We start from the raw sequence: 18,957 nt of genomic DNA, 5'->3' as shown, positions 1-18,957 counted from the left end.
TGCCGTCACAGAGACAAAGTTCACAGGGAAGAAATTCCCCCAGGCTAACAGGTTATAGTTTGCTTTTATAAAAAAAAAAAAAGCATGCATGTAGATATTGTTTCTTGGCCTTTAAAAGTTCAGTTATATTTAATGTCTGTTAAGTTCCTTGCATATGCACACTATCTCAAATAAATCTGATTCTGATACATAGGCATGTTTCTCCATCTAATGATGTGCACCATAAACTGACAATCCATTTTTCCCTCCAGGTTGCAGAGTGAGAAGCCGGTCACACCTACACAGGTCAGTCACACGGCAACAAATAAACCCGACAAGGAGTAGATGAGCAAACTGAGACACATATTTTTGTAGACTCAGCAGTTCATCTACATCTCAAAGCCTGAGTGGCTGAGAAGAGGGAAGTCTGCTACCACCTAACAGAGCATAACTCCCCCATTCAGCTCCTTCAGACTAGCCAGCAGCAATTAGCAAAAGCCTGATGAAACTGTGCATTTTGTGAACTCGTTATAAGCTACTTCTCAGTGCAGCAGTGGTAAAAAAAAAAACTGTTGTTAAAAGGTTAAGTCAGGAGATGTGTTGTGATGATTCACCTCCCATTCGTTAGCCAAGTTATTGAAAAAGCAGTGTTCAAAAAGCTAAATAGCTTCCTAACAATAACCAACCTCTTTGACTCCTTCCAGTCTGGTTTCCAGTCTCACCACAGCACAGAGACCGCCCTCGTAAAAGTGTTCAATGACATCCATATAAATACAGACTGTGGCAGAACCACAGTGCTGGTTCTGTTGGACCTCAGTGTTGACCATGACATATTACTGAATCGACTGGAGAGTTGGGTCAGACTCTCCGGTCCAGTGCTTAACTGGTTTGAGTCTTACATAAAGAACAGGGATTTCTTTGTTTCAACTGGAAACTTCTCATCAAAGAGGTCAGAGGTCACATGTGGGGTACCTCAAGGTTCAAAGGTGGGGTACCCCTTTTATTCAATATTTATATGCTCCCACTAGCTCAGGTTATAACAGGAAATAATATTAGCTACCATAACTATGCAGATGACACACAGCTCTACATTACAATGTGACCAGGTGACCTTTGACCCGATCCAATCACTGAACAGATGCTTAGAACAGATAAATGTGTGGATGTGCCAAAACCTTCTCCAGCTGAACAGAAACAAAACTGAAGTTATTATTTTTGGACCTAAAGAGGAACGATCTAGAGTTATAGATCTAGAGTTATAGATCTAGAGTTATAAATCTAGAGTTATAGATCTAGAGTCAATACAGAGCTTCAGTTATTACAACTAAACACCAGCGATCAGGCCGAAACCTGGGAGTAGTGATGGACTCTGTCCTGAATCTCCAGAGCCACATAAAGACAGTTACAAAGTCGACCTTCTATCACCTGAAGAACATTTCCAGGATTAAAGGACTAATGTCTCAGCCAGATCTAGAGAAACTCATCCATGCCTTCATCTTCAGTCGTATTGATTATTGCAACAGCGTCTTCACAGGTCTGTCAATCAATCCTCCAGCTGCAGCTGATCCAGAACGCTGCTGCTGGTGTTCTCACTAAAACCAGGAAGATAGAGCACATCACCCAGTTCTCCAGTCCCTCCACTGGCTCCCTGTAGCTCAAAGAACAGACTTTAAAATCCTGTTAGTTTATAAATCACTGAACAGCTTAGCACCACAATACATTAAAGATCTGCTGCTGTTGTATCAACCTTCCAGACCTCTCAGGTTCTGGTTCTGCTCTGCATACCCAGAACCAGAACCAAACATGGAGAAGCAGCATTCAGTTTCTATGCAATACAACAACAAACTTCCAGAAAACTGTAGAACAGCTGAAACACTGACTTCCTTTAAATCTAGACTAAAAACCCACCTGTTTAGAGTTGGATTAGAAACATAACCATGAAACATTAATCAATAACCTGATGTGCAAAATATGTCGTTGACTGTGTTCTATGACTTTGTAATTTTGTTTTTATGATGTAAAGCACTTTGAAATGCCTTATTGCTGAAAGGTGCTGTATAAGTCAAATTTGATTGATTGATTCCTGAAGGCAGTTTCAGAAAGGAGTTTATAAAAAAACAGAGGCCCAAGTTCAAATTGCTAAATTAGTCAATTTTCTAGGTCACATTTGATACATAGTTTTTAGAACTGAAGGAAACATACGACTTGGTTGTGCTATAAAATGGCACCATGTGCCTAGAAAACTCCCTTTAAAACCAAAGATAGAAGTGAAGGTTGGCATCAAGTGCATTTGCATGATTTGAAACAAAGTGAGACTCAAAATGAACTAAAAACTATCGTAAGCAACTGGAAGAGATAAAGTCCCAAATGTTCATGTAAATAAATATGAAACAAATGGAGAATATTCAGCTCATGACCTTGGCTCAGTCTGTCTCTCATTCAGTCAGAGGGAGTTTTTGAGGGCAGCGCCGCAGGCGGCTCCACAGTCCCACCCAGGCACCCTCCCCCAGATGACCCCTAGGCTATCTGTCTGACAGCCAACAATTGGAGCTTCACCAGTAACTACCCCAGACCCTCATTAACAGTTAATTAAATCACGTCTATCAGGAATTCCCCGCTCCATTCTGGAATACCTCTAGGAACAAAGTAATAGACTTTGTCCTCAAACATGGAGCTCTCACTGTGGGACCCAACACTAAAACATGTTGGGGTTTATTTACTTTCTTACACTCCAGTGATTACATCTAATAACATGAACACTATCCCAGGATCAAGAAGGCTACAAACAATTTACACAAATATTTTATTTTTCAAAAGCAGTGTGTACAAGCTGAAGCATTTATGTTTAACAAGGAAATAGATTAAAAGCCATAATTTTAACCAATTATTTCACAAAAATACAATTTAGTTTCTTTTAAAAGAAGTAACAAAAGCTAAAAACATGACAGGAGAGCTATGCACAGATGTCCAAGGAGATGTTGTTGAAGATCTTCATCAGGTGAACTTATATGTGTGAATGTTAAGGAAACATGATAGTGATCCCTGAGGTGGATGTAGGGCCAAAAACAACTACATTAAATAAACACATATCATGAAATAAACAGATTCACCATTAAATGTCTCACTAAATAATGGATTTATAGAATAAATTCATTTAAAAGTACACAATATTTCACTCTATATTTATTTTCAAATAAATAAAGGGAAGTATTGGTGCATTTTTTAGGGGGTCGCCAGCCTCTGTTGACTCTGGAGGAATCTCCTGCAGAGAAATGTAGTGACTTATTTTTACTGCCATAATTTTAGTTGACATGTTTTATTTTGAATTATGCACATTTTTGTTATTACGACTCTTATTTTGAAAAGTTAAAGTAGGAAGTCCAATCCAGCATATTGCTAGGGAACCAGAAAAGAAGATGCATGCGATATGAAAGCATAGCTTTAGCAAGTGACTGTAAAAGGGTCATTTAAGTTAAAGAATTTATTTAATAACCTCATTTCTACCTCGAAAGGAAGGGTCAGCCAGCGAGGTATGTTTATATGTAATTATATCATTTTATGTCGTTATCGTACTCATGACACCGTCTCACTTAAGTTTATGTTGTATTTTAGTTCGACGGTGGTGTTGGTGTCAGTGGGTCAAGTGAAATTGTAACAAGAGCAACTTTAAAGATTGACATTAAAGCATTTTCTCAAATGACTGGTCAAACTGGTGTATCCTCACATTATTTTGCATATTTTTTTTAAGTGAACTGTTTACAAAATAAATAATATTTGCAACCAAATTGGTTGCAGTCAAAAAGCTCTGATGTAAGCAGCAGCTGTTACTGGGAAAGGATATGACTCATAATCCAGTTTCTGGGTGAGAACTCCAGTCAAGATGAACTCTGCATTATGGACATCTGGGACAGAAAAGCAGAGGCAACATCAGACATATAGAGCAGGGATTTGGTGTGTGTGTGTGAAAGAGAGAGACCCACCAATGCTTTTCATGAAATATTCTCTGCACAAGTGGAGATCATTATCACAGGAAATTAAAATGATCTCTGGAAGGTTCTGGATGAGAAAGAAAATGCAGGAAAAACTCTTGGTTATGTCATGTTGTTTTTGCTCAGATAGACACAGCAATCTTTCATCCTGACTTCTTTTTAAAGAGGATATTAGGTGTGTGTGATGTGTGTGTGAGGCCACAGCATGTCTGCTGAAGTACCTTGTTCTGCTTGTGCTCCATGACCTTTCTGTAGGAGGGCTGTTTGGCCAGCAGTTTCCCTCCAGCGCTCTCCAGGATGGCCTTCATGGTGCTGAGGCTGGGGCAGATTCCCGGGGTCAGGTAGAAATACTTCCCCTTCAGCACCACAAACACAGAGACACATTGAACGTATATTTACATATTTGTGTAATGTGTGTTATTAAACATATTGTGTATTATTGTGTGCAATAATATACACAATATGTATATTGTGTCTGTGGGTAGTATTGTGGTCTACAATACTACCCAACTACTAATATTGTGGTCTATTAGTACACATTAAGGTGTATCTGGGGTCAAGTGTTCTTCTAGAGGGAATGTTAAATATTAGTGGATGGAACAACATGGACAAATCGTTCCTCTTCATGTCTGAATAACTGGAAGAAATCACAGATTAAACCTGATTAAGGATGAAAGAGCTGCTTTTAAGACGAGCTGAATGTTTTATCCATTGGATGGATAAAACTCTGAGGAGGATTTTGCTCTAAATACGTAGAACAATTGAACCTTAACTACCAAGGCTGTAGTGGTACACAAAAACAGTTTAGTACATTTTCTGCTGCTTCAATCAAGAGAAACAGAAAAACACAATAGGCCAGACAGCCAGTAAATGGTCAACACTGAATTCTAGGATCTCTTTCATTAAGGTTAAATTAGGATGTTTTGATATTTAGACAGTTCAGTGTACCAGATGTTCTTGAATGCATCATAAACTGGGTTTCCATTAGGGCACTAAATGATGGTGATGATGATGAAAAGCCGTCTGCTCTCGGGGACTGGTGCAGCGTTTTGGACTGGTTGAACGCCCCAGGCAGGTGGATTTGGACTTCAGCTGATTTTTCTTTGGTCTCAGTGATTTTTACATTGTTTCTGGTGAGTACTGTCACTAAATGCAGTGTGAGCTACAGTCCTACTGTTGTTAAAAGATGCAAACGCTGACAAAGAGAGAGCAGAGACAGCTGGGAGTCCTCTCTGTCTTGCTGTTCCTTCTTAAAGCTGAACTGATTCTCAATGGCTTTCCTCTCTCCCAGCTAATCTACCTAAATCCATCAGCAGCTCTGAAGAGAGACTGCTCATACTGTCTTGTTTCCTACATGGGGACGGGAGGCGGAGGGTCTACTTAGTTCCAACCTTAAAGAGAGGAGCAGTGTGGGCTCTCTTCAGAGACTCCTCCAGACTGAAGCTGAACAACACCTCTGCCTCTGCATCCCTCAGAGTGTAACTCTGCTCATCTGCAACACACACACCCACACACAGCAGAGATCAGGGAACAGAAGAACAAGCAGAACAACAGAACTGAGCAGCACACCATGGACTCACCCACAAACTTCTGGCTCCTCCAGCTCTCCTCCAGCCACTCTGGTGTGACGATGTGTTTGATCACAGACATGGCAGACAGGAACTTGACGGTGCGGGTCACCTTGCTGGCCAGCAGGTGTGTGGCCTTCTGACTGCTCTCTGCCACCTCCCCACCTAGAGCATGCAGCCGCTGCAGGACAGAGACAGCAGCATGGAGCAGCTGGAGCAGAGGCCAGCAGCTCTGGCTTCCTCAGTGCCAGCTTACATTACCTTGGTGTACTGCTGGACCTGCAGCGGCTCAAAGCCCGTCAACATGACCCGGGGAGTGGACTCTGGAGGAAGCTTCCTGTTGGGTGATTGGATCTCCTCCAGTCTGTTCAAACACACACATACACACACACGCGGAGTGTTTACCCAATGACCCAAGCAGGATGAGAGCAAGGCTGTACATTCAGTGGCAGACAGCAGGCTGCAGCAGACCTGGCCTTCTTGTTTGAAGGTGGGTTGGTAGAATCAGAGATCTTCTGCTTCTGGAGAAGCTGGAGGTTCTGCAACAGAATCAACAATATGAGCCAAAACAGGCAACACGTCCTGCTCCACTCTGCTGCCTGGAGCAATGCTTCCAAATGTTACAGACAGGGTTACAGCTCTCCGTTCGTAAGGAACGATGTTGGACATTTAGCGAGGCAAATTCTTAAAACAGTTTTAATAAAAAAATAAAACATTTTATCATTCACTTTTTAAACGTTGGGATGATTGAAAAAGATTTGATCCTGAATGTTGCTGATTTAGTGATTGTGCTGCCATACAGACAGACAACCAGCATCTGATCTTGATTGGTTCATTGAAACACAGACAAACTGAAAATCACATTATGATCTGAATCACTATTTTCCCCAGTGTTAACATGAAAAGACAGAGAGTGCAGCTGCATTACCAGCAATCATTAACAATGTGACCTGCCAATCCAAATTTTGGCCGATACCAATGTTTTTTGTCAGAAAAATCACTAAATATATTGACAAAGTTGCTACGTTGCCAGTGGGATGTCCAGCACGTGCAGCTGTGACCTGGTGGGCCGATCTGTCAATCAGTTTATCACTGCTGAGCAAAAGGGGACAGTGGCTGATTTTCAGTCCTTTGTGGAGGGAGAGAAGATTGGTGGATAAGATCAGCTTCACATGGAAGAATCAGCCTGATGACGAAAATCAGGGCTTATTTATCAGTGCATCCCTAGAAAAACCTTTATTGGCATTTATGACCCCGGATGCTTCCTGCAGTGGGTTGCCAGGTTTTTACGTGTCCAGTTCAATCCTCTGGGGCTCTTGGCTCCCACTCAGCAATTTGAAGCTTCACATTTTGTAGAAGAGAGTCTGACCCCAAGTGACATAAAAATCCCACCTTAATTGGTCAAATATTGTTTGTATAAATTTGAGGTTTGTCTGTGATAAACCTCAAAATGAGAGATCTCTGTTAGGGAACAAGCACGGCTCCAATGACAGCATCAACCTTTTTCTAAAATGCTAACATTCAAAATGCTAGCTCAGGCTAGCTTGTTTGTGTTGATGGTTAATCTGCAGAGTGTGGAGCTTACTTACCACCAGAGCTTCAGTAGTTACTTTGACTGGAGTTCTCCAAGCAGCTAAAACACAGAGCAAAACCGCAGTCAGCCCTCAGCTGGAGCTTAACTCAAATGCAAAAATACTTGATTAATCCCAAAGGGAAATTAAATGTTGTTGGAACTCATTTTATCCTTTCAGATTAACCCTTCTTCTGTTATCTACAACCTGACAGCTGAAACCAAAAGTGGTGGGGCTGCTGAAGCTGACCTGAAGATGACATGTTGAGATATAAAATCTTGAGTACTGTTGCTTTATTTACCTGTCAATGATCCTCATTTTAGAACTGTGCACACCATCACTAGACAGTGCTAACACCTGCGTGACTGTGTGATGAGTCACATAGTGTTTCGTTTCCATCATGGTGGATTAGGTTGAACACAAGCCTGTCACATTAACAAATTTTGCTGGGCAATCAATTGTCCCAGAAATGATTGTGATACACCAGGGGTGTCAAACTCCAGTCCTCAAGGGACCCTAACCCTGTCCTGCAACTTTAGATGTGTCTCTGCTGCACCACCTGAACACAATAATTAGGTCATTAAGGCTCTGGAGAACTGATCTACACAAGGAGGAGGTAATGAAGCCATTTCATTCCAGCATTTTGTACCTGTGGCTCATCTAACACCTGCAGGACAGTGACCCTCGATGCCTGGACTTTGAGACCCCTGTGATACACCCACCCTCACACACACATCTTGAGAGAATTTAGAGAGTCCAATCATGTTTTTTTTGGACTGTGGGAAGAAGCCGGAGTGCCCAGAGAGAACCCCTGCATTCTGGACTGGGAATCGAACCCAGGACCTTCTTGCTGCAAGGCAACAGTGCTACAAACTGCACCACTGTGCAGCCCTGGAAGACATTTGAAATATCCAAAATACATAAACAAACCACAAAGAAATAAAATGGATTATGAGGTGTCTGTAAACAAATATACCCTTGAAAGTATATTCATCATTGGGCTTATTATTATTATCACCCTCATTTTATTGATTGATTGCTTATTGCAACAGGCCTAGTTGGACATACCAAGCAGGTTCTGGACCAGCTGGGGGTTAGGCATCAGCGGCTCAGGCTGAGTGTACACCGAGTATCTGCTGTGCTGAATCTGCCGCAGTGCTTCAAAGTTGCCCAGCAGGATATCACACAGCCACTGAGCGTTGACACACGGGATCTTCCACTCCTTGGCCTTCTCGTATTTCATCCCACCAGGTCTGAGGAGAGATCAGAACAAAATGTAGCTTTGCTCACACAAGCTAGTCCATCTCACTCCATTATTGTCCAGGGGACAATAATGATCTGTCTTACTCTTTGCAGATGAGGACGGTGTTACCACGACACAGATAGCCTGTGTACCTGGCACCAGCCAGGTAGGCCATCAGCTTCAGGTCATCCCTGTCTGCATCCATGAAGCCCGTCACTGACAGGATCTGAAGGGAGGAGCAGACACTTAGAGAACATAGCCGTGCTGATGAGAGGAGTCTCAGACAAGCAACGTGAACTGACAGCTGGCCCGGTTCGCTGCAGAACCATCAGGGAGCTATGGACTCAGTGAAAACAGAGCAGCAGCTGATTTCTAGCTGGACTTACATGCTGAGAGCACGGCTTGGCACCAGGAGGGAAGGCGAAGGGCAGATGGAGAGTCCGATGAGGAGGAATCATTTTCTTCTTCTTCAGCACAGTGCTGAGCCAGTGAGCCGTCACACAGCGCTTCCCCTCTCGAAGGGCCTTTCAAAGGAAAATGTTTAACATTCTTTTTAGTAGCTGCATTTTCATTAACCAAAAATTGCACAAATGAAAATTCTGAAAATGAATTTGCTTAATAGAAACAGCAATTTCTATAAAACTTGTGCTTTTTGATAAAACGTTTTTGCATTGGGATGAGGTGCTTTTACAGCTGTACAGTGAACCCTCGCTGTAACGCGGTTCACTTTTCACGGCCTCGCGGAGTTTTTTTTTTTTCCCACAGTGCACTGTGTTCTGCGTCCTGATTGGCTAGACAGTCTCTACGCTTCTTCTCTCTACCTGTGTCTCAATAACGTTACGGTATTTAAATATACAGCTTGGCAAATTTTGGCTAATATTTTTGCCCAGAAGGAAAAAGAGCAACAACAACTATCGATAACTATGTTCTTCTCTCGAAAAAACACACCTGCACCACAGGCTTCAGAAGAAAAAGACACTAGAGAGCGGAGTCAGGCCGCAGCGTCACAGTCAGAGGAAGAGTGAAATACGCGAGTCACAATTTGTCTTACTGAATTTCGTATTGATGATTAAAGTGATTATTTTACTGTAGCTATTTGTAAGAAAGTGTTCTATTTGTTAAAAAAATGCTTAGGCCTGAAAAAAGGTTTTGTTCTTTGGTTTCAATATAGAGTATTTAATTTTGCTGTATAATAATTTTAAAAAATAATAAAATAAAGGTAACTAGTTCACGGATTTCGACTAACGCAGGTTCTTTTTGGAACGCAACCCCCGCGAAAAACGAGGGTTCACTGTATGTCGAAATACATGTATTTCACAGAACTGCAATAGAAAATGTTTTGCATCATGAGTCACATGATCAACAACCGGATGTTACTACTGAAGAAAACTAGGGATGCACAAAATGCAGTTTTCTGGCTGGTCACCGACTGACCCTTAAGAAGCCTGACCCGCTGAATGATGCCCAATACCATTTTCTTTGTCTGGAATGTTGCAAAATATAGCAGGAAAGTACCTCAGTTGGTAACAGTGGGACAACTATACTAAACTGCAAGCATGCAGGCATGATCTGGAGGGCCGGTCAGTCAGTCAAACCTCTCTCACTGCATAGCAGAAAGAATGGTGGTTGATTTTTACACCTTTGCTGAGGTAGATAAGACGGTGGATAAGATTGGCTTCATATGCAAGTATCAGCCGATCACCAATAAATCACTGTGCCCCTAGTGAAAATCACAAAGATGATGACAGGAAGTAGTAGGAGAAACCAAAAGTGGTCATAAGACATTATGTGTCATTTGAACATGTTGAATCCATAGCTCTTCTCTAAATTCACTGGCTACAATTTCCCAAAATGCCGCACACTTAGCGCTCCAACGCCTGAATGAGACGGCAACGCCTCCTCTGATGGATGATGACGAGCGCCAGAACTGAATTATGAATATATATCATGTAACTGTTTTTTAACTGATTAACTGATTTTTAATGACTCATCTCATGAACAAGCGTATTCACGTGTGATTTTAATTAAATTTATTATTTAAGCAATTGCAAAATTGTGTTTTTTTGGCATTCGTAAGAAATAGATGAAGATTTGCATATGTTTGTAATGGAAACAGCTAGAAACACACAGTGGCCCACCTCTCATCTCACAACCTTTCTACTTTGTCAACATAACACATTAGCAACTTAAACAGTAAGAACACTGATAAAAATGGCAAATTTGGTCACAATGTACAACCTTGTTTTACATCTGAGGACGTTAACCACCATGGTGGTGTTCTTCAAAAAAGGGCTGAATGTGGCTGAGTCCCATGATGCACCCTACCTGCACATACATGTTGCTGACTTGACTCTCACATAACAAGTGAGTGCAACGGCTGGTCAAAGTGGGGTCCACAACACCTCCACATGCCTGGATGACCTGAAACAGAAGGTCAGGTCAGGAGCTGAAGCCAACATGTTCTTTCTTAAGAGCTCTGGTTGATGTGAGTTCTACCCTCTTCCATGTGGCCAGCAACTGCTTGTCAGCCATCTGTTCAGGGTAGTCAGCGATGGCAAACACACAGCCCAGCAAGAAGCCATCCTGGGGAACTGGGACACATGCACAAGTCAGACTCTGATAGCTGCAGAGACACTGGTGATGTGACTGGGTTGTACTTACTGTCCTGACCCTGCTCATGTCCAAACAGCTGGCTGATGTGAGGCTGCTGCTGCTGCAGCTGAGGGGGCAGCGAAGTGGCCGTCTGCTGTTGATGATGCTGCTGCTGCAATGCCTGTTGGTTCTGATGCTGCAGCGCCTGCTGCTGCTGCAGGTGCTGTTTCTGCATCTGCTGCAAGTGCTGCTGCTGCAGGAAATGCTGCTGTTGCTGAAGATGCTGTTGGTGAAACTGTTGCTGATTCTGCTGCTGCTGCAGCATCTGCAGGCGCTGCTGCTGCTGAAACTGCTGTTGCAGCTGCTGGAGGCCTGGCCTCAGCAGCTGCTGAGGTCGCAGCTGCTGCTGGGAGAACATCTGTTGCTGGTGCATCTGCTGCTGCTGCAGAAACTGCTGCTGCTGCTGGGGGAAACCTTGCTGCTGTGCCACCTGTGATTGTTGCTGCTGCAGCTGCATCATCTGCTGCTGCTGCTGAAGGTGCATCATGGGATGTGTTGGTTGCTGTGGTAACTGCTGATGCTGCTGACCAGCCTGATGTGACTGCTGCTGCTGCAGTAGCTGCTGTTGTTGCTCTGCTGTGAGTGGCAGCCTAGGAAGTTTACTTTGACTAAACTGAGGAGGATTGTTGCTGTTCAGGATCTGAACATGGCTCTGATTGGTCTGCTCCACAGGCTTCGTCTGATTGGCTGCCAGGTTCTGGATGATCTGCAAAAAAGTTGAAGGTCAAAGTTTCAGATTCCCTCTTGAAATTTTATTTCTATTTTTGTATTGTGTTTTCTCAACTCCTCCTCAAAAAGATTTTGCTTTCATTTAATCTCCAATGACCAGTTGTTTTAGGGACAATCTAATTTGAATACAAATTTGTTTTGGTTTTTTAAAGTATTTTGTAGACATATTTAAACTTTGTTCAAATTCTGTCCCAGGTTTTCACAAAATAATTCAAAGGAAAAATTACATAAACATCATAAGGTCAGAAGTTTGACAATAATAACGAACCCGAGTAATAAGAAGTATCTGTGATTCTGGTCTTGTTATTTACTTAGTACTGGATCAATACTAAAATATGTATCATTGAAAATCTCTACATCTGCATCAGTTCATCTCAAACTAAATTTTAAAGAACCTCCATGAAGTTTAAGCACATGGAGTTTCAAGCTACATGTGGTCAGACACTGTTCATGAACAATGAAACAGCCCTTTGGTTTAAGCAGATGTTTGTCACAGTTTCTCAGCTGGGCTGCAGGGGGAGCTGAGCCTGACCCAGTCCAATATTCCTATTGGATGTTGTTGGATGGGATGCCAGGCTGAGGCCACACATAAAGATATCACTATTGGATGTTGCATGTTGTCATATTTTGACTTATTTACCTGTGAAAGTTTACAGTTTAAAACTTTCAATTCAATTTATTTATGTAGAGCTAATTAACAACAAATGTTGTCTCAATCTAGCTTACATGCAACTAGTGGGACGTGGAAAATGAGTCAGTGGGATTTCTTACATGTGCGACTGCGGGCCGGTTTGCTGGCTGCATGTCAGAGTTGTTGGTGATGTTGCGGAGCGTTCTCATAGTTGGGTTCCATCCCTCAGGACCCGAAACACCTGACAGACACATGAAACCTTTATTAGCAGGTCTACCAGTTAGAAACAAAAGTCATATCTTCGGTTGAGGCAGAATGCCGCAGGGTCCGGAATGTTACCGGGTCTGGCTTTACTGACCTTGCTGTGCAGCTCGGGCCTCTCCAGCTAGCGGACCTCCACTGCCAGGAACTGGGGCTGCGGTGGCACACAGGTTGATCAGCCCGCTGCCCGCAGAGGAACCCGGATCTTTGACACCAGCTGGCCCGACCCGCTGCCTCGCTATACCGGCAACGGTCGGTGTGACAACTTCAGCTGACGTCCAGTTCAGGTTGGTGCCCTCCTTTTCTGGGGACGAGTCATCATCTGAGTCGTCGAACATCCTCTCACTGCGGAGCTCGGGTTTTCGGGGAGAGGTGGGTGAGATGGAGTTGAGGCGTTTGGGTCCCGGCCGTCTGCGAGGGCTAGACTCCTCGCCGGAGGATCCACCGCTGGATGGCTGGGAGCGCCGGGGGCTGTAACTCCCGTTGGAATGACAGCGCGCGTCATACGACTCGGCTTCGCTCTCCTCCTCCGGCTCTATGTATGTGAGTCTGGGGTGATACAGACTCTCATCCTTCCTGCTTTTATCTGAAAAATAATAGAAAGACTTGAGCCATAAGAGCAAGAAGTGAATAATCTCTCTCTCTCTAATCACAGTGACTAAGGTGTGCAAACACTAAGCTGTTACCAATGTCAGCCTACAGAAAGCATCCTACTACTAGAATGATCAAAAAATGTGAAAAAACTTCACCTTTTACAGAATCTGTGATCCAGTCTGGAGTGACAATCTTGATGCCTGGGTGTTTCAGGGCACACTCAAACTTGGCCTGGAAACAGCAGAATGATGATGATAATGTGTGATAAACAGAGGTTGCCATAGACAACGCAGACCGTTTTAACTTCACCACTTTCTCTCACAACCACAAACCACTGTTTTTCTTTATCGGAATGGTATCAGTATCTGCCCATACCAAACCTCAACAGGGTTTTGCTCAGTACACTGTAAGCCTGGTGGGCTGCCAGAATTTACTTGCCCCCCTGCCAGGCTAAGCATTGCTTGTTTTTGAACAAAGAAGAAAATCAAGCCAGACTGCAAGCATCTCTTCTGCACTGAGCATTTAACTGGTAAGGCAGAATCTTTCTTTCCAATTTAAAATCTTTTAATTTTGTCTCATTTTTGTCTTAATTTTGTCTATGCTTTAATCATTAAATCAAATTTAACAGCATTGACAGTCTCAATAAACAAATGTTAAAATCCTATATCTGTGATATGTCAAAGTATTGTGTACATTTATGCAAACTTTCGCACCACATTCATTTTTATACTTCCAACTTGTGCGTAAAATATGGTGCTGCACATTTTTTGTGCGTAGGCACGCTTTATACATGAGGGCCCTGCTGTTCTAACATGGAACCTTCTCAGAACTGGTGGCTGACTGATCAGGTGCAGTTGCTGAAATATGCTTTTATTTCTGCTCCATTCATTCTAAACCAGAAGGTTTTGCCTGGAAACTTTGCCTAGAAGAAAAGCAGCATGCTCTCAGCAAGGTCATGCTCAAATGAGCATGACCTTGTGTTGAAACAGAAGGTCAACACAAGCTGCATGCCATCTGAAGGCCTTGGCTCAGTGCTGCAACTTAAGGTACAACTTAAGGTACAAAAACAGCATCCTGCAGTTCCTCCAGCAAAAATAAACTTGCCCTACTCTAGATCTTTTCCTTGTTATTGTTATTATTACTAAAATGTTCAGTTTTTAGTTAAGAGCAACACAATGTGAATGAGCAAATGAAAACTGGAAGCAGAGTATGCACTTACGCCTTTTGGCTCCTTCACCACCAGGTGGGTGACCTTCTTGTTTAGGTTCAGCTGACATTCACCACCATAAAAGGTAAGGAACGCCCACAGGGCATTGAGATCATCTGGAAGCTGTGCATGAACACACACACATTTTTAGGACTCATAAAAACATTCTACTTTATGGTGAAAAATAAAGGACAAACCATAGCAAAAAAAAAACATACTTACCCTAGGAAGACAAGCTGTCACGCCAAAAAATATCTGGCCTGATTCTGGAGAGAATCCAGTTACTCTGGAGTTCCACAGTCACAGAAAAACGACACAGGTCAAAATATAGGAATTAACTGATCATTTAAACCACCATGCTAAAGCAAGGCTTTTCTTCTAAAATGTGGACATTTTCCTATTTATATGATGTAACAACAGCATGAGGTCATGAGGACTTGGCAGTGAAAGGATACGGTAAGAGGTCTCCACATCGAACAGACAGAATCACCCAGGATGGCTGTAGAGCAACAAACAGACACTCATATTACCTTTAATACAGTTCACTCACTGTTAGTGCTCCTGAGGTCTGCTGGTCAGTGACATCACCATCGCTCAATCAGCAGGTCTGTTTAAGCCCAGACTGAAAGCACATCAGTTTCCCTGGCCTTCCACACCAGTGGAATTTAAAAAAAAAAGGACTACTGAACTAATCTGAGTTTTTGGGAAATTACTGCAAATTAAATTAAACTGAAATGAAGTATAGCTCAGTTTTTGTTGCTATTATTTCATTGTCAGTTTTTTTTTTTATCAAATCCTGCAACTTTGTGTAGAGATTGAAAAAGTCTTTACTTCATCCCAATTTAATCACATTTAATTGTGCAGATAATATGAACATGTAAATGGAAACCTAGATAAGCTATTCAGACAATTTATCCACAAAAAAGCTGATTTGGGAGGAAGGTTTGCCAAGTACTGCTTTGACATGTCTACAGGTTTCAGACGGACAGAAATTTAAAGCCATGATGTCCCATTCAATCTTTAAGCAGTAGGACACATATAATGATATTAGTGGAGCTAGCCTCTGATGCTGGGATACAGGAAGTCAGGGCCAAGCATACTTGGGCTGGGAAAACACATCTGTTACCTTGACCACAGGTAGATCGAACACCTCCCTTGATTCGCTCACTTCAGGGTTATCTCCATCCTCTGCAATGATGTGAGTGGCCAAAGCATTATAGGACACCTCCTTTCCTTTTCCTGCTTTCAGCAGCTGCACCACCTGGAAAAAAAAGCAGAAGACTCAGTGGACTCTGGGTCTCCTTCCAGGGACACAAGCCTGAAACCTCATCAGGGAAGGGATGCATTCAGGGAACCACATCAGCAACAAAAACCACAGACCCAATCCTAAGGCCACCAAAGCAGATTCCCTCAACACCATGGCTGTGCCTAGAAATTTTGTCCATCAAAGTAATGAACAGAATCTGTGACAGAGAGTCTGAGTCTCACTGGAAATTAGCCCAACTTACTGCCAGCAATGGAGACCAAGGTCTGGCACTGGTGATACAGAGAGCCAACAGCCTGTGTCAAAGAGCCTGTGTCTCCCCCAGGAACACAGTTGAACACCTTCACCCAAACCACAAAACCCACGTAGACTGGTTAGACTAACGCCGATGCACCCTCCAGGGTCAAGAGTTCTACGACCAGAAGCAAAACCACATTGATCTTCCTGAATCCGAGGTTCGACTATCCAATGGGCCCTCCTCTCCAGAACCCTTGACTAGACCTTACCAGGGAGGCTCAAGAGTGTGATGCCTTTGTAGCTGGAACGCACTCTGTCCTTAGGCTCCATGATGTTAGAAAATCTTGGGATGGCGATAACATTGGTAAATATTGGGATGACAATATTAGATGCGATATTTGCCTATTTTCCTCCGTCTAATCGGTACTTCCTGCTACATGTTATACCTTTAGCAGTTTTGGTAATGTCAACTGTGAGTAAATTTTGCTGCCAAAAGACTCTGTCCTACTGGTTAATCACATCAGCATGAAAAATACAACTTAAAAATTTGTAAGATGTATTAGCCAACAATTACTGCTCTCCTAATAGTCCTTAGCAATATGAATACTGCGCACATTGACATTGCAAAAACACTATAGTAGTGATATATTGTGCAGGCTTCCCCTCACCTCTGTTAGTGTGCCATGGGCAGTCTGACACTGGGCCCTCTGTCCACCACTAACAGGTAAGGAGGGTGAAGAGTCTTGCCCAAAGACACAACGACAGAGACAGCTGGACCAGCAAAATGCTAAATGCGGGATGAGCTCCTACCAAATGTTCACTTCTGGTTTACTGTTCGAATTCACTCTATAGTACTTCATTTGGTACTGAAGTTGTGCGTAAACACTTCTATGCCATTGCCAATTCTGGTTGTTGGTGACATTTCCTGAACTAGTCTAAAGGACAATAGTAAGAACAAACATAAGTGTGCTTTATGTTTAGATTTTGTTCCCCCTTCCTTTATTTAACATATAATTCAAACACACTCAATAAAGAAAATCTGCATGGACAGTTACAGGTGGGCTTGGTTTCAAATAATCAATGCCTTCCCAGAAAGCAGAAGGCTCGGATGCTGCATGGTCTTTAGTCCCGTCAGACACGCTGCAGCTGTTTCAGAGGAGTTGCATCGGCAGCGGCGGCTGAAGGAACGCGTGCGCGGTGAGCGGCGTCCATCTGGAGACGCTGACAGTAACAGGTTGATGTAAACAGACAGAGGAGACATTTGCTTTGTGTTGCTCTACCTTAGGAAAGCAATCTAACCGCACTTAGACAGACTAAACATGGATTTAAGAAGAATAAGGGTTACCATATGGCGGTATCCCTACAAGCTCAGATGTAAAGTCTACAGCTTGGAAGCTAACGGCTAACCTGAAAAACTCCTCTTGCAGTCTACAGGTTGAGCTGAGCTGCAGTTCTAAAGTAGATTCAACATAAAGTGAGACATCGGCTGGCATCACGGACAGCGTCTCACAGCCGCATTAGAAGGGAGACAGATGGAATCCTGATGTTTATCATATAGGATGTTGTCCTGTTAGCCTGCTAGTTAGCTTCCTGTGAACCGCCTCCTTCATTCTGAATGTGTTTGGTAGGATAGCATGTAAGCTTCATAGCTATCGACAAGCTAACATCCAGGTCCTTACCTTTGGCTCAATGTCCCCAACCACGTAGAATTTAACGTCTTTGAAAAGTGCATCAGGAACCTTGATTTCCTCCTCAGACATGACTGTCCATGAACGGTGGAAGATTGCAAACCTGTGTGAAATGTGGAAAAGGAAGTTTGTGTCTCACCGCTGCACACTAACAGGACAGTGAAGCGCCAAATCACTGAGCGGCGCGCGCCTTGGACCGCAGCACTGTGTCTGAAACCAGAGGGGGCAGAAAAATCACACGGGCTTAATATTCCTTTCCCTCGGGTTTCTCTCTCTCCCACGCACGCATTATCTTACATAATTTAGTTTTTAAGGAATGCAATTTAATAAAATTACTCGAAATCTACCTTGAAAAGTCTAGAAAAAAAGATTACACAGCCAAAACAACCCCATCAAATCTGACTTGGTATTTTTCTCCAACCTGCGCACAGCTACGGTCTACCAGTAGCTTTTTGATATTTGTAGGTAAGAAATATGCTATAAAATGTTTTGTAAACTGAATAACACTTTTATTCATTTAGAATTTTTTATATATGAATACAACTGAGCAGCAAATTTTATCACAAAGAATAAAGACTCGTTGTTTTTTTAAATAAATAGCAATAATATTTAATCCAATTTTAGTAATCTCAGGAAAAGCAATGGATTTGATTGCAGATTAAAAAAATATTGCAATCTCATTTGTTCAAAAAAGGTTTTGTTTACTCCACCCCTAGATTTCAGCTCTAGGATGTTTACACGTGTAACATAAAGAAATGTCTCATGTCACCAGATGATGAGTGTGAGCATTAATGTGGCTGTCACAGGGGAGTTTTCTTGTAGGTACAGCTTGTTTCAATTCAATGAGTTCAATATTTGGGCTTTCACCCAGGCTACAACTTTCCATTTGATGGATTTACTGGTATGATTTGGGACACTGTCCATTTGCACAATACTGCTTCAGCTGAGCTTCCACCCCACAGAGCGAACCTTCTTCTCCCTCTCTTCCTCGCAGGCCTAGAATGTCTATAAGATGTTATGGAGCTGAAGAGAAGCAAAGGCCTCACAATTTTACAATGATGGCTTGAAGATAAAAAATGTATTCTTCACTAAGAATAAGTGAAGGGATACAAGGATGGGGGAGATGTGTTTATCATCTTTCGGTTCAAGATAACCTACAGTATCTATATAATTGATGAACAAAATGAACATAGGTCTCTAATTTTCACCTTAGTGAAACAAAAATGTATGCAAGTTTGGCCAGATGAAGACAGAATATACCTGCAAAAGAAAGCAGCAAGAAAGAAAAAGCTACTCATTTAATAAGTGCATTAATCTTGTTACACGTGTAACCATAAAGAAATG

At 42.5% G+C, this 18,957-nt stretch overlaps 1 protein-coding gene across 1 annotated transcript; it reads right to left on the bottom strand.

The window, feature by feature from the left end:
• Window positions 1-2,778: 2,778 nt before the first annotated feature.
• Window positions 2,779-17,802, bottom strand: paxip1 (PAX interacting protein 1). Its single transcript, XM_014475131.2, has 23 exons — window positions 17,605-17,802; window positions 15,551-15,685; window positions 14,880-14,923; window positions 14,647-14,710; window positions 14,437-14,547; window positions 13,373-13,448; window positions 12,721-13,209; window positions 12,503-12,603; window positions 11,012-11,708; window positions 10,847-10,941; window positions 10,676-10,771; window positions 8,737-8,874; window positions 8,455-8,576; window positions 8,176-8,360; window positions 7,126-7,169; window positions 6,008-6,075; window positions 5,798-5,900; window positions 5,549-5,717; window positions 5,360-5,460; window positions 4,190-4,324; window positions 3,960-4,035; window positions 3,821-3,881; window positions 2,779-2,989 (listed from the first exon to the last, which is right to left on the bottom strand). The coding sequence occupies exons 1-23, from the start codon at window positions 17,683-17,685 to the stop codon at window positions 2,974-2,976; spliced, it is 3,207 nt and encodes a 1,068-aa protein (XP_014330617.2). The 5' UTR covers window positions 17,686-17,802; the 3' UTR covers window positions 2,779-2,973.
• Window positions 17,803-18,957: the final 1,155 nt, after the last annotated feature.

The sequence above is a fragment of the Xiphophorus maculatus genome, chromosome 6 (genome assembly GCF_002775205.1).
Source record: "Xiphophorus maculatus strain JP 163 A chromosome 6, X_maculatus-5.0-male, whole genome shotgun sequence".
In the NCBI taxonomy this organism is placed as follows: Eukaryota; Metazoa; Chordata; class Actinopteri; order Cyprinodontiformes; family Poeciliidae; genus Xiphophorus; species Xiphophorus maculatus.
This window is presented reverse-complemented; position numbering and strand designations above follow the sequence as displayed.